This window comes from Vulpes vulpes, chromosome 5, assembly GCF_048418805.1.
Source record: "Vulpes vulpes isolate BD-2025 chromosome 5, VulVul3, whole genome shotgun sequence".
Taxonomy (NCBI): Eukaryota; Metazoa; Chordata; class Mammalia; order Carnivora; family Canidae; genus Vulpes; species Vulpes vulpes.
This window is the reverse complement of record NC_132784.1, coordinates 104311822-104328618: the sequence shown is the minus strand read 5'-3', so window position 1 is coordinate 104328618 and position 16797 is coordinate 104311822. Positions and strand designations below refer to the sequence as shown.

The following is a 16797-nucleotide window of genomic DNA, read 5'->3' as shown; positions in this document are numbered from 1 at the left end:
CATCTGGTTCCTGCAGGATGGGCAGCTTCTCCAGTACCCATGTCCTGCAATGTGTGCAGCTTTTTGAGTGCCCAGCTCTTGCAATACAGTTTCTCCAGTGCATGACTCTTGCAGTGTCTGGAAGCCAGTAGTAGCACTCTCAGCCAGCCACTTCCACCAGGAGCCCCCCCGCCCCCCCCCCCCCCCAGGCAGTTGTGTAGTACAGTGGCTCCAGAGAGACACCTAGCACCAGCAAGGGTAGATTTATAGCAAGTTCTACTAGTGCAACACCAGAGTGATCTCTCTCCCACTCACTGAAGCATAGCCAAGCCCTTTACCAGTCTCAGCACACAGAAGCTCTTCCTCAGATGTTCTATATCAGCATGAAGGCTGGTGGCTTCTCCTTTCTGCTGCTTCAATTTTTAAAATATATATTTTATTTATTTGAGAGAGAGAGTGAGAGAGAAGGAGGAGGAGCAGAGGAAGAGGAACAAGCAGACTCCACACTGATCTGAGCCCGATTTGGGGCTCAAAACGGAGCTTGATCCCATGATCCTAAGATCATGACCTGAGCCCATATCAAGAGTCACTCAACTGACTCAGTCACGTAGGCACCCCTGCTACTCCTTGCTACTCCTATATTTTTTAGGGTTCTCTATACTTATCAGCCAATCCCTTGGCACTCCAACCTTATGCTAGAATTACTAATTTTTTATATTAAACTTCTCTTGTTCAAATTATTGTATCGCGATTGGACCCTGCCTGGTATATTCTGGTTTCTGTGAGTCATTACAAAGTAATTTATATCTGTGGGATTAGCGTTTGCATAATTGCTTTTTTCCCCCTATAAAACAAAGCAGCCATGTAATCTGTAATTTATTTTCCCTTTCTAAACCTGCTATTAAAAATGCTGCTCTCAATAATAGGTCCGATTTATTGACATATTACTATAGAGCTCTATTCAGAAAGCTCCTTCAGATCCATCGCTTTCACAAAACACAACACCGAAGCCAGAATGACTTCACTGTTCAAGCCTCTTTGGAGAGCATTATATCAGACAGCATATAGAGCTCTGGGAAAGTGATCTCATTTCCTCCTCCCTTCTCCTTTTAATCACTCATCTCACTAAAAAAAGTCTAAAGGAACGTTCCATTGTCCTTTTCCATCTTCTGCTTCTGTGGGGATGCTGTCCTGGGCTTTTCTCAGCAAATATAGAGTAAAATATAGATGTCCAAATTTAACTTCTGTAAAGCTAAACATGACAGAGAGATTAAGACATCTGAAAAATCTTCAAATTTCCTTGACATCAGTAATAAAGATATGAAGAAGCAGGAATGGCAGATGTAATATGGTCACATCCCTGAAAGCATCCTATTCATGGGTTTACAAGACCTCATACCTTCAAGACTTACAAAACAGACTTAAATGTATTTATAACCCCAGAAGGGAGAAATCAATGGTTTCTTCTAGACCCTGGGTTAATCTGGAATCCTAAATGGGTTTATACTTTGTAATTTACGAACTGCTATGTGAATAGATATCTCATTCGGTCAGATATTAGTTTAACTATCCAAAGCCCCTTTTAGTGATCTGGGAGGAAAAATAATGTCAGTTTTTGGAGATATTTCATTAATTTACTACTCTAAATATTCTTTTTACATGGTTATGTAATAATGGTTAACGGTTATGTAATAATTGTGCTATTTAAGAAATCATAGAGTATTACATATTTAAATGTTTAAAATTCCAGAAATAAGTTAAAATCTATGTATATTGCCATGTAAGACATGAGAATGAATTTTTGAAGTCAATTTCTTTACTGTTGGAGAGACCAATAGAATAGCTTGCTTCCTCTCTCTCAATAATCTGGATCAATGCCAGCTTAGGTTGATAGTATTCCTGGTACATAACCATGATTTGACTGCATCTGTAATAATCAATACAGACTTAGTCAGCATACCTTGAGGGAAACACATGATATTGGTCCCTATTGCTGTGTAACAAATTATCACAAATGTAGGGGCTTAAAACAACACCTACTTGTTAACTTGAGGTTCTGTAGGTAGAAGTCTGGAGTAGAATGCCTGGGTTCACTCAGGGAATCACAAAGTTGAAATCAGGTGTTAGCTGGGCTTTTTCTTCTGGAGTCTCTGGAAGAACAATCTGTTTCCGAGCTCATTCGTATTGTTGGCAGGGCTTTGTTCTTTGATGTTATAGGAAAGGGGCCTTACGTTCCTTGCTGGCTCTAATCTTGGGCCTCTCTCAGATCCCAGAAGCCACCCACATTCCTTGCCGCATGATTCCCTCCATCTTCAAGCCAGAGACAGTGCATCTAATTCTTCTCACGTTTCAAATCTGAGGTGGGCACTTGACGGGATGAGCACTGGGTGTTATTCTATATGTTGGCAAATTGAACACCAATAAAAAACAAATTTATTTAAAAAAAAATCTGATTTAGTTCTTTCTTGGCCAGAGAAAGCTCTGTTTTAAAAGGTTCATATGATTTGGTCAGGCCAACCAGGAGAATCTCCCTACCATGCCATGTAACATTAACACTCATAAACCATTCATTCATAAAACCACCCAATTCACACTCCTGGGAATCATGCAAGGTGTGGATAAGGGGAACAGTAAATGTGGGGGGCTACCTCAAAATTATGCCCACCACACATCTCAGGCAGAAAAGAATTAGACAAAGTTAATGATTTAGAGTTGCCCCTGTATGAACTGAAGTTAAAAAAAAGTCAGTGGAGAGATACAAGTGAATTAAAAATAAGTAAAGGCCTGGATGTAGTAGATCAGGATTATTAACAAAGTGCTAGAATAAAACCAGACGGTACATCCTGGAACAGAAAAGAATAAAAAAAAAGTATACAATACATTTATATAAAGAAAAGAAAAATGGAAAATTCGATAAAGCAAAAGGTGATAGACATTGGAAACAAAAGGATCAATTTAAGTAAATAAAACATTTGAGTTCCTACTAGATGTCAGAAGTGAAAGCCAACAGAAGATAGAGTAACGATAGTTAATATGTTAAGACATTAGTTAAGATAGATTAAGATAACAATATTAGCACTTAATTATTAATATTAGCACTTAATATTATCTAGCACTGAATATTAGTGCTAGAACATCTGGACACTATTCTAAGTGATTTATACATATTTCTTCACTCAATATTCAAAACATACTTGGAGACTATTATCATTCTTATTTTGTGTTTGTGGACAGTGAAGCAGAGAGAGGTTAACTTGTCCAACATCACCTTATAAATGGCAGAGTCAAGAGTGAACCCAGGGAAATTAGGCTCCAGTGCCTAGTATATCTTTATGTTTAAGGAAGGGAAGGCGGAAAGCAGGACGGGAGAATTGCAAAGACAAAGCTGGAAGAACAGAGGTCTAAGGGCAAAAGCAAAGCCTACCTTTTTCCTATTATTCATAGCAAAAAAGTTAGTGACATGATGACCAAGTGCCCTCTTCTTCTGGTAGTTCCTGCATGGACACCCCAAGCTTTTGCCTCTTGCCCCCATGTTCTAACTGACCTTTCTGCAGATACATTAATACCTGCGATCTCATAGTAGATCAGAGTTCCTGGAGTAGGAATCACCCACCTCTTCCATATTCATTCACTCATTTATTTATTCAACAAATACTTATGAGTGCCTCCTAGGTGTCAGATATTGTCTGGGGTGCCGAGATTCAATTAGTGACAATACAGACAGATCCCAGGTTTTAGGAAGCACATTCTTGGGGGTGGGTGCAGGATGGGGGGCAGATATTCAAGTGAACAAATGCACATCAGGTAGTAATAGGGGCTATGAAGAAAATAAAACAAGGCTGAAGTACTAGTGATCAGAGACGTAGAGATGTTATGTTGATTGGGGAAGGGAGGTCTCTCTGATAAAACAGTATTTAAAGTGTGACATGAATAACGAAGATGGAGCCAGCCTTAGCTTTATGTCCTGTTCTACATTGGTTTTACAGCTTTATGTGTAGGGACAATGTATTTCCTTTCTGATTCTTTTTTTTTTTTTTTTTTCCTTTCTGATTCTTGTAGGGAGCACCCCGCTAAATTTGTAACACTAAACACATCATTAATTTTTTATTTTAATGAATTTTGGACGGTAGAATGGTAGAAGTTAGGAATTTGATTGATAGCCCAACTTTCTCTCCCCATATAAAAATTGGCCTGAGACTAATATGTTATTATTTTTGTTGGACTTATCTGTAGTCAGTTCTAGGTGTCTGAGGATGAATGCAAGTCATCGGCAAGCAATGCCTATCCATCCAGCCATTGTAAAATATATTCTCGGTTCGGTTTTATTATTCAGAGAGTATGAGATACAAGTATGTTGCTTATTTTCAGAATGAATTCACTGCTTCGGTTCTTCCACATTGTTGCCTTTAATTAGATTTTCCAATCAATCATCTCTGGGTATTGTTCCATGTCCAGAAGTCCATATTAATAAAACGTCTGCTTACTTATAAGAATTTGGTGAAAAGTTTAATTCCAGGATGTTAATCCATCTGGCCTTGCCAACTGCCGAACTGCAGAAGGGTAAGTTGGTGGTAGAGGGAACACCATCTGTTTCTGAGAATTTAGTTGATCTCTGCATGAGGAGCAGGAAGTCAACTGCAAGACTGAAGAGCTGAGATGAAGAAGAGAAAAGTGAAGAGTTTGTTGGGCCTTTGTTTCATCCGATGAGCACAATTTTCACAAGATGGATCAACGTTAAAACCAATGAGCACGAGATTTATGTTATTCAGCTATTTACTTGGAAGAAATCATGTCCATGTATTTGTCCTTTGTCCTTCCCCTTTGGTAGGAACCAATTGTGAAAAGGAACTGTATTCTTTCTGCCTAAACATATATTTCTTCAAATGAAGTAACCTGTTTATTTATTAGTGTTGAATCAAGCAGACAACTTGAGTCAAATGTCTAGGCTGATTAGCCTAGTTGACCATGGAATTTTATCAATGATCCCTATATCCTAAACTTTACTTTCATATAGTCAAGTTAGTGTTATGCAGGAACAGACTTTATTCTATAACCAGAACTCCATCTTTATCCTTGGCTAAGTAGCTGAAAGAGGCCATCAAGAGATAGAAATGATGCAATCCATCACATTTATTCAACAAAAGTACTTCTAAGTTCATGTCCTAGTGATGGTAACCTGGTTGAATTGTGACCATGAAGAGCAGCATGTTACAAAAACAAATGAGAATGGTTTGGTTTTTGTATAAAATTGGGAGCAATTGAAGGAATCAGTGATAAGGAAAAATCAGTTCAAATTTTCCATTTGACATGATCTTTCTAGGCAGCATTAGCAGCTCAGGACCACTGCCTCTCTTTTTTTTAATTTTTATTTTTTAAAGATTTATTTATTTATTCATGAGGAAGAGAGAGAGAGAGAGAGAGAGAGAGAGAGAGAGAGAGGCAGAGACACAGGCAGAGGAAGAAGCAGGCTCCATGTAGGGAGTCCGATGTGAGACTTGATCCTGGGACTCCAGGATCATGCCCTGGGCCGAAGGCAGGCGCCAAACAGCTGAGCCACCCAGGGATCCCCACCACTGCTTTTCTTAACTCTCTTTTCCACAAGCTTCTGTGACAGTCATAAAGATTTCTACTCTTACTCCAATTCTTTTTTTTTTTTTTCTTTTCATTATTTTCTCCTATGCTCAACTCCCAGGATTTGTTCACTTTTGACCACTTCAGTGACCTAATCCCCTGTCATTGACTCAGAAATAACCTATATCCTGATTGATGCCTCAATTTATATTTTTGGTCCTGATTTCTCACCAGAACCACAACATCACATTTCATTTTCACTTAAATATCATACAATCACTTCAAAGTAAATATATCTCAGACTGAATCATCTTCCCTCCAAAACCAGGCCCTTTTCTAAGATTTACATGGTGTCAACATTCTCTAAAGTCAACAGGATGCTTCATCATCGGGGGACTTATCCATTTCATCACCAAGGCCTACTTTTTTTCCATACAACCATCTCCCTAGAGTCCATTTTATTTTATTTAAGATTTTATTTATTTATGAGAGAGAGAGAGAGAGAGAGAAAGCACAAGTAGGGGGAGGGGTAGAGAAAGAGGGAGCAAACTCCCCACTGAGCAGGGATCCCACAGGAGGCTGGATCCCAGAATCCTGGTACCACAAGGCCAAAGACAGACACTTAGCCAACTGAGTCACCCAGGCCTCCCATCTCTGGAGCCATTTTAAAGATACTTTCACCAAAGGATTCATTTAAGTAATAGCTGTTCCATTTTTTTTTTTTTTTAAGCAAAGACATTTGGGCCATCATTCTAAGTAAGTAAACTGATATTACATAGAACTCCAGCCACAAGCAGAGATATTTGATTTGTATCCAGTCTGTGCCACCAGCATGTATAGAATATATAGGTCAAGTGGGGGAGATATTAAGTGTTCTGTTACTTTTTGAAGGAAATTTGACTGTTAAAAAAGTAATCAAACCTAATGAGTATACTTACCTCACTCAGATAGTTACTCTCTTTGAATGCCTAACTTCTTCACAAAAACTTGCACCCAGAGGAAGAGCCACAAAATTGTATTAATGATCATTCATCCACAAATTTCGATGGTTTCCTGGTCCTGACAGATGGAGAAATATGTACTCTAGGTGGCCTCTCTGAAGTTTGGCAGTAGATATGCATGATCTCATGCAACAAAGATAGAACATTCTCCAGTTCTTTTGGCAGAAGATGATGAGGAGTATAAAAGAAGATTAAGTTTCTAAGCAATATTTTCTTCTAAAAATCTTCTATAAGTATTTTATAAAGAAATAGAACTCCTAAATGAAACCTGCCATGAAGTTAAGGTATAGATTGCTATCAAAGAAGGATATTCTAGATTCTAAGCGTTTGACACAGCTTTGAAATCTGTGAACTTGAATAACAATGGATAAAAGCTAATTAATCATTCCTTAAACTAAGCCAAACCAAAGTTCTAATATAATGTTTACAGATATCACTCAGTCATTCACTTTCATTGTCTGGTTCTTTTAATAACTTAGCACTGAGAATCTTGCCAAATATGGGTATTTTGACCCCAACGATCTGTTCAGAAACAGTTCTTTTTAATGGAAGCTGCATTATCAAGGGCACAGTTGACATTCTATATAATTCCTTAATTCAATTTGAAATAGAGTGACATCAACCTTGGACCAGTACCCAAACTACAGCATGTTGAAATTATTAAAGAGCTTTAATCCATTTTCCATGTCCATCTTCCCTGAACTTTATCATATTGAAACCAAAATACCAAGGTTAGTAAATAGGTTTCAACTTACAATTCAAATGGAATAGTGACTGCTTGGAGAGCTATGTGGAAAGGGATCTTAGGCTCAGGTCAGTAGACATGAGGATTGTGATTAGCATTGTCTGCCAAGGAGAGGTAGTAGTAGTAGAAACAGCTAGAAGACAAAATTCTGGAACCTAAGGGTGTTTAACGCAGAGAAAAGAAATCTCAGGTGAGCCATGGTATCTTCCTCAAATGCTTGAAGGACAGCTATACGAAAGACAGAATCAACTTTTTCTAACATGAAATTAGTATTGGTAAGCAAAATCACAAACTCCATGTAACAAAGAATTTTTAAATAATTAGAGAAGTCCAAAATGGAACCCATACTAGGATATCATAGAAAGGATCCCAGCAAGTATGGAGAATTAGAATTAATTATTTCTTAGGGATCTTACCACATGCCATCAAGTCTCAACAATGATAAATATTACTTTTTAGAGGAGGGTTACCTGTACTGGGATAAAAACAAACAAAGGAAAATGTCCAACTAGTTCAGACCAAATATTTAGTACTGCCACTGAATTTCGTCCTAATCTGAAGCAATGTCTGTACCATGCCATAGTACTTTGAAAGCTATTTTATACTTGAAATTTAAAAAATGCATTTGAAATTGGACATCATCTTTTAAAACCTCAGAATTCAGGATTCTAATGTGTCAGTGTGGCTACACCTGAACTAACAGTCCTTGCCAAAATGAAACTTATCAAAAGCATTCGTGCCATATATTGGAAACCAATTGGTTGCCCTGGAAGGTTAGGTATATGATTCGTTATTGTCCCGTCAGCAATCAGCATCTTTGCCATAGACTGAAGGAGATAGAGAGAAAATCACACAAGACAGAGATGAAAGCTGTGTAGTCAGAAGAAAAAAGCCTTCTTGATTATGCTGTGGACTTTCTGAAGTCTTTAATTCTCCCTCTAGCCCATCTTCAAACTGGCATGTGGGACGTACTGTAGATGGATGGTGATGCTCATCAGGAGAAGCACACACATATATCTTGTGGGTTGATTTTTTTATTTGCCAGCTCAAGAGGAGCAGGGAGATTTATTTGGAAGGATGGTAATGAAGGTGGGGAGGCACTAGTTAGACTGCAGTTTCTGTTCCCAATATGTTATTCTCACTTTTTTCTCTTCTTGATGCTGGGTTGCTCTCTTTATTTCCACTTATTTTTCTTTAAAGGAGGGATGTTTTGGTGTACCAAGCCAGCGGCTTGAGAGAGGAGGGTGGTAAAGATGTGGGAACACAGGATCTCTGTGTTATTTTTGCTGAGATATTTCAAATGTTTTAATTATATTCTACATTTTTATTCCACACACATTTACTTATACACAATTACATACTATTTGAAATAGTTGTTTTCTTTAACCCCAAATGAGATTTCATGTTCCCTTCCTCACTATCTTTCTTTTTGCTCTGCCTTACAAGAATGAAATAATTCACTATAACAAAAAAAAAATCACTTTCTTCCTTCATAACAATGGCACAAGAAAATGGGCCGACTTTGCTGGACCTTATAATATACAGCAGAAGAAATCACCACCACCCCACTAATCTGTGCCAAAGAATAGAAATATTCATGAAAAGGAAGGAATAAATTGATAATAGTCTTGGTATCTAGAATGCTGTTTCCTATCGAGACAAAGACATGGCCTTTGGAGGTCTGTTAACAACTATCACCAGGGCATCATTCTAATGCAACAACTAACCACCTGAGTTGAAGAGTCCTACTAGACTTGAATCCAATACTAATTTTTCTCTTTATATCAACAGTTTAATTATTCATCCTGTCTTAATTTTTTCATCTGAATATGGGTTATAATAAGTCTTAACCTCACATGGCTTTGGAAATATTAATCAGAATAATGATGAACTACACCACGCACACAGTGTTTAATTATTGAACTTACTGAACTTCAATGTAAATATTGGGTAAAGGGGCCAGATGGATAAGTATATCCAAGTGCTTTCTGAATGCCTAAAATCAATTGTAGATGGTCAAAATTTAGTAGAGCAGATTCTTGATTATATAGGTGGTTGTTATTCACTTTCTGATTTGCCCTTAAGGTTTATATCTCTCTGTCAAGGCTTGTCTTCTATTTTCCCTATTTATGCAATAGAATGTTATAAAAATACAGGATCAGGGATTTTGGAATATAAAATGTACTTATTTGTTACATGTGTTTGCAAGATTTGACTTACAAAAGCTGAAATAAAAATTTAATTATCTATGGGGTTTCGCATCATGAAATTACTTTTAGCATTTTGTGTGTGTATGAAATTTAAGAGTTTTAATATTGTGGTATAAGAAGTTTCATGTCAAGAAACTGGTATGTATTATTTTCTTTTTGGGGAAATTAAAATTTTGAATGCATCTCTGAAAATAATGTTATTTATCATGGTCAAGTGTCCAGAGCGGTCCAGAAAAACCTGTCCAAATCATATCCTACTTTTTCTAGAATAGGCATAAAATTTTAGAAATAAATTACCACATATCACAGTATTTCTTAAAACATGAGTTTGGAGACTCAATATGGGGAAATAGAAACTGATTTCCCAGCTGCCCTACTCCTATTTTCATTCTAAACAGGGGATGGTGGCCACGATGGCCTTTAGTTGGGCTATGGCAAGAGGAGATTTAAGATAGGAAGGCAGTTAGTGAGAGAGGAGGAAGATAGGGATGACAAGAAAATATAGGTGTGGAAAACTGTGGCTGTATGTCTTTGTTTCAAGCTGTCACCCCCTTTTTTTCCGTTATCCTGAGAGTACTCTGGCAATAAAAATAATAACAATGATCACTTATTGAGAGCCTGCTAAATTAAAGGCACAGTCTTTAGTGATGTTAACATGCAGTCAATCCTCTTAATAACCCTCAGAGGAAAGTATTATCATTCTAATTCTTATAGATGAGAAAATTGAGGCTCAGGAAGGTTTAAGAAATGTTGCCAGGCCCGTGCACACAGTAAGAGACAGAACCACCTGAACTGGCCACTTCCGTTGCCAAGACTACCAACCAAGGGCAAAGTCCAGCTCTGGTTGTGCTTTACATAGTTTTCACTATATATCTTTGCCAACACCTAAAAATGGAGAATTTTATGTAAATATTTCCAGCTTCTCTTAAAAGTACTAGTTTGAAGTCACTAGGCCTGCCTTCTCTTAGGCAAAACCAGATGGAGCTGAGGAGTGGCTGTCATCCTCAGAGAGAATGGGTGCCCTCCAGGGCTTTTGTTTTTGTTTGTCCTCTATCCCCTTATACTCTTACTGGTCTGACTTGAAATGAAGTAAAATCTACATACAGGAAGGTGCACAATTCATTAAAAAAAAAAAATACAGCTCACTGAATTCTCACAAATAAAACAAGTCTATCTATAACCTAAATCAAGAAGTAGAACACGACCAGCACTACATGCACAGAAGGCTCCTTGAGTTCCTTACTGTCAGTATGGCTTCATCCCCAAACACCAGAGATTGTCTATTTTTCCCACTTTAAAGGAATGCACTGATATATTTCAATGTATGTTGTATGTCTGATGGCTTGTAAACAACATATTTATGAAGCTCTTCTATGTTATTGAGAGGAGGAGGAGAGTTAATTTTCGTTGTAGTCTATGCACCATGAATCGATTATACCACAATTTATTATCATTTCTTCTACTGGCAGCCATTTGGGTTTTTTCCAATTTTTCACGGCTGTTAAAAATGGTGCTCCCATTAACGTTCTTGTATTTTTTTTATTTAATTAGCATATACACACATCTATTAGACATAGGAGAAGAATAACTGGGTTACAGGATATATACATGTTAAGTTTTTGTGTCTATAGCCAGAAAGTTTTTCCACCATAATATAACAAGTTATGTTTCTACCAATTTACTGGATGAAATTACAGTAGTGCCATATCTTGCTGCCACTCTTTTAAAAATTTTACCTATCATAATGAGAATGTACAAGTATCTCACTGCATTTAAAAAAAACCAGTATAATTCAGGGATTTAGGTATATTTACTGAGCTGTTCATCCATCAACATAACCTAACTATAGAAAATTCCATCACTTGCCCATTCTGGACCTTTCATAAAAATAGAACCAATACCATATGTGGCCTTTGTGACTGGCTTATTTCACTAAGCATAATGTTTTTGAGTTTTAGCCATGTTGTGGCATGTATCAGTGCATCATTCCTTTTCATTGCCAATTATATTCCATTGTATGGATATATCACATTTTGTTTATCCACTCATCAGCAGATGGGCACTTCGGTTATTTCTGCTTTATTGCTCTGAGAAAGAGGGCTATGGATATTTCATACATTTTTGTTGGTGAACATATGTACACATTTCTTTTAGGTATATATCTAGGAGAGGAACTTCTAGGTCACAGAATATGTATATGTGAAGTTCTAATGGCTATATACAAACAGTTTAATGAAGATTCTATAAACTTATATTCCTACCAATTTATTGGATGATTTTAGTTACACAAAATTTTGGTATTGCTGTTTTTTTTTTTTTTTTTTAAAGATAAAAGCATTTGTTTTAAAGAGTAGTTTTAGGTTCATAGCAAAATTGAGAGGAAGGTACATAAATATCCCCTATATCCCTTGCCTTCATACATGTGCAGCCTCCCCCATTATCAGCATCCCTCAGGAGTGTGGCAAATTTGTTACAATTGATGAACTACTTTGACACATCATAATCACTCAAAGTCCTTGCTACTATATGTCTTAACTCTTGTCTCCTCCAAGAAATTATTCTTAATTATTCCTGCCCCATGTTAATCATACTTTCTCATATTTTAGGCATGCATCATATTAAAAATATATATATACTGAATAATTTTTTTTTTTTACTTTTAGTCACTCCTAAGATTCTTCATGTCAACTGAATGTAACTCTTTGAGGGAAGCAGTTTCACCTTCTGTACACTAAAAAATTTCTGTACTCATATGACTTGTAATAAAGTAACACTCAAAAATAAAAGGTGCTATAGTAGAACCTTTATGTTTATTGCATAAGTATCCAGGTTTCAAAAGAATGAGTAAACTGTTTAGGGCCTAATAATGATCTTGTCCTATGTATTCCCTTCTCCCTGTCGGTGATGTTAGTAGTTTATAATAGGAAGTATGTATGAAGGATGATATTTTTAAAAATTATTTTTATCTATCTTTCATCCAATTGGATTATTTTCACATTGAGAGGCATGAAAATTAATTTTTGTCAGGTAGTTGTAGTTTGGAATTAAATATAAATGCTTTAGATATATTAAGTACACAGACTATGTTCAAGCTGGAAAATAGGCTAACTATGGAACAATGAAAGCCTAGGAAATAATCATTATTACATTTCATAATAAGAGCTTGGGTTTCACTTGCTGTTTGTAAGGTCTGACGATCTCCATATAAGGCAGCAAATTAACTTCTCAATATTAAACACACACTGTATGCTTCCCTTCTATTTGCCTCAGTGATTAATTCCAAACAGTGTGCACAGTTTTATCTTTTTTTTTTTTTTTAAGATTTTTAATTTATTTATTTCTGAGAGACACACAGAGAGAGGCAGAGACATAGGTAGAGGGAGAAGCAGGCTCCCTGCAGGGAGCCTGATGCAGGATTCCACCCAGGACCTCAGTGATCATGACCTGAGCCAAAGGCAGATGCTCAACCACTGAGCCATCCAAGTGCCCTTTGTCATTTCTTAATATCAGGATTTCTTAATGTACAGACACCTGACTTTGTGGCAAGGACTGCTTAATGCCACAGTGTGCTAATGAGCTGCATTTCACAATCATAAATATGAGTCTGAGAACTATACACTAAACTCAATGTACTGATAAATGACTGTATCTGCTGGTACCAGCAGCAAGGTGATTTCCTCATCAATGAGCGAAAGTGTTTAGACATGGAAGAGTACTTAGCAACACCCTACTATGCCCTGTGAGGGAGCCTGCTGGGGACGCTGAGTTCCAAAAGGAATAATCCAAGCATAAGCCACAGGCCAAGTTGGGATTTCATTCCATTCTTGCAGGAAAACATTTTGAATTATAAAATGAGAGACCAGATAAGTGTTTTGGCATTGTGCACTTTTTGTAGGCTACAACAAATAATCAGTTACATTATCAGTCCAAATTAATGCCATTTCTCTCATTAGAATCTTTCATCAGCAGTGGTAAATGAAAGAAGAGTTCATTTACTGCAGAAGAGTTAGAAAGTTTATCATTAAAGCTGTAACACAGATGTGATGAGTTGTGGTTTTAGAGGAGCTTAAAGAGAGATGCTAATTAGAATTTAATTCATGGAATACAGACCAACTCAAACGATGTTCATTCGCTCATTCATTTTTAAACAAAATTTTATTCTGATGCCTTTTAAAAAATATTATTTAAGTATTCTCTTTACCAACATGGGGCTCGAACTCACCACCTGGAGGTCAAGAGCCACATGCTCTTCTGACTGAGGCCAGCAGATGCCCATATGCTATAGTTTTTTATAAACCAGAACTTGGACCAAATGAGCTCTACTGGCTTAGCAATTTGGCTGCTTTTAGGTATCACCTTTAGACAAGTTCCACATAATTTGGTGATTTTATTAATATCTCACTTTGTTCCTAAAACGTTTTGAGCTATTTGATGATGGGAAAAAAGTAAACTGGAAGAGAACATGAGGGCAAAGAGAAACAAATTGTGATTGAAGCTAAAATTAGTGCCTAAATGGACATTGTGTGGATGTGAGAGATAGGCTATAAATGTGAGGGACCAGGACATACAATCAGTAAGAAAGATTCACGATTTCTCTCAGATAAAAGTGCAATCTTGACTTTACAACTATAATACTATATTGTATAAATAAGGATAATTAAGGATAATTACTAATTTACAGATATGAAAGATTATTTCCCAGAAGGAACAGTTTACCCAAGCAGCAATCATAACTGGACCTAGGATCAACCAACTTAGTGTATATCCAAATGTTTATGCAAAATCATATACAATGTAACTACAAATGAGACAGTTTAAAAATAACATTCCACAAAGTATGCATTCAAATGAGCAATGGTGTATCATTATAGGCATTATTTTAGGAAGCTCTTTGCTATTTTAGAGCTTCTATTCCTTGAAAGATTTTTGGAACTTCCTTAACAACATCTATCCAACAGATATTTTACTCTGTGCCAGGTGCTCTACGAGATGTTAGAGGGCATTTATCATGAGAGACAGTTATTTGCCCTCAAAGAAATTAGAGATGGGTGGGGGGAGGAGAGAAAGACATTTACCTGATTAACTATAAGAAAGTTGATTAGTATTTTGATTTCAGAAGAACTGGAGATCCAACTCTGAATGTTCTCTAGATATATTCCTTCAAACATCCACAGTGCTCTTAACATTTTTAATGGGGGTGAATGAACATTTACTCAGAATGGAGTTCGGTAAATATGATAGGTAATCAAGTTATTACTTAGTTTTTGTCAGACACTATGTCTCACTAACTTTCTTGAGTTGGCCATATTGGGAATGTAGGAAGGAGATTTTATAGAAGTTGATGGAGCTAAGAAGTTTTCTAGATGAAACAGATTGCTTTCCTCAATTATATTCTCTAGTAGGATTCCATAACTCAGTCTTAATCTCTACTTAACACAAAGGCATTTCTGGACTCCTCTGGAAACCTCTGTAGTTATCAGGAGCTTGAGTGTGTGTGTTTGCTGAGAGGTGATGGTGAAGAATCAACATTACAAAGATTGGCTAAGGGCTCCTGAAGCATTCAAGAGCTTGGCTATCAGTGAAAAAGATAAAACCAACATTTTGAACAATGAAATACTTAGCAGTTCCCAAACATCTGTTGAGAGCTAGAATTATTTTTCTTGGGTGTACTGATACAACTTTGAAGATGAATAGGAAAAAGAGGAAGAGGAGGAGGGAGGGGATGAAGAGGAATGGGAAGGGGGAGGAAAGAGAGAGAAGTCAGATGCCCTCACAATTACTTTTGTTTCCGAATTTCCAGGAACAGGTAACTTTGGAGCACTGAGACTTTGTAATACCTTATAAACCAATGATGAAGGTTATTTGAAAGGAATGAGTTCCAAAACATTGTGAGCATTGGCAGCAGCATTAGAATAAGATTCTAGTCTCCTAAGATTAATATAGAAAACCAGGAATCATCGATTCCATTACTATAAAGTAATATATCCTATTTAAAAAAGATAATAATAATCAAGGAAGAGAGAAAGAAGCTTCGTGGAGTTAGGAACCATCATAACAAGAGACCAGGTTATACACTCCCCCTCCCAGTAATGTCATTTTTATTTTTATTTTCATTAATTGTTTCCAGGGTAAATGGAGTTTGATAGTTGAATTATCCCTTCTGTTATCTGGGATAGACTCCATGCATGTTTCAAAGAACTCTGCTCTGTTCTGAATCTAGCTACTACTATTCAACTTTTTACACTTTACAACATAGAATAATTCTTTATCATCTTCCATTATTTTGTATAATACCTGATAACATATTTTCCTATTCTAGTTCTATTCCCCATCCTCAAATGTCAGCAAATTTCTCCTTGCAATGAATGTTATCTTATTAAGAAAAGCATTTGCTTTTATTACTTATTTGAATGTTCTGCAAACTCAGACTTACTATAACTCCCACCATATTCACCAAATTTGGCACTAAATGAATGTTAACTGTTTTTTAAAAAGTAACATTGAAGATGTTTTAAAAGTGAACCTATTTCCTATAAAACTTCACAAATCATAATTCATTGCATAATGCCTTATTACATTAAAGTTTTAAAATTCTAACTTAGACTATCATATGGACAAAGGCAAAGTTATGGACAGAATCATAAGACTTGCCATGGTAGCTTTGAAGTGGGCAATGTTCAGACTCTTTTCAACATCTTTAGAGTTTGTGTTGAAGTCAGAATCAACAAATATTCCCCAGCACCTACAAAATACCTCATAGACTGCTAATTGCTATGAAAGATTCAATGGGTTAGAAGACATAATCTAAAATTCCACAATTTAATCGGTCAGACATTTGCTTTTCATTCAGAAATTACTTACTAAGTGAACACAATGTACTAGGTACAACCCTAATGGCCAGATTACCTTTTTCCTCTCTTTGCAGCAAGACCTGCGAATGTCTTCTCTATTTGAGGGAGCCCATGTTTCTGGTCCCACACTCACAGGTGTATGTCTGTATGTTGCAAATTCATGTCCTGAGGGGGTTCTAATTGGTCCCTATTTTCCTTAGGCAAGAGCTCTCCCACCAAACCACTTCATGCCATTCATACTTCCAACCATTCATCATTCACACTTACCTGTTGGCTGCCCTTAACTTGAGTACCCAACACTAGTCTCATTGGTTGTGACTAGGTAGATGGGGTCAGAATATGGCCACTTCAGTGGAACCATTTATGGCACTTTTGGTCACCAGGGGCTGTGGTCATGACAGACATTCTCAGAAGTAAAAGACTCACTGTCCACATACTGT

General features: G+C 36.8%; 1 protein-coding gene across 4 annotated transcripts in view; it reads right to left on the bottom strand.

Moving 5' to 3' along the window:
* SPATA17 (spermatogenesis associated 17) overlaps positions 1 to 16797 on the bottom strand; it is a 206338-nt gene that overhangs the window by 15437 nt on the left and 174104 nt on the right. Inside the window, exon 10 of one of the 4 annotated variants that reach the window (XM_072759546.1) lies at positions 4334 to 4630. The exons of 2 other annotated variants lie outside the window; for them this stretch is intronic. In XM_072759546.1, coding sequence (XP_072615647.1) covers positions 4460 to 4630 — 171 coding nt within the window. In that variant the 3' untranslated portion in view covers positions 4334 to 4459. Of the gene's footprint in view, positions 1 to 4333; positions 4631 to 16797 lie in introns of those variants that run through there. One more of the 4 variants, XM_025991315.2, reaches the window with a different exon arrangement.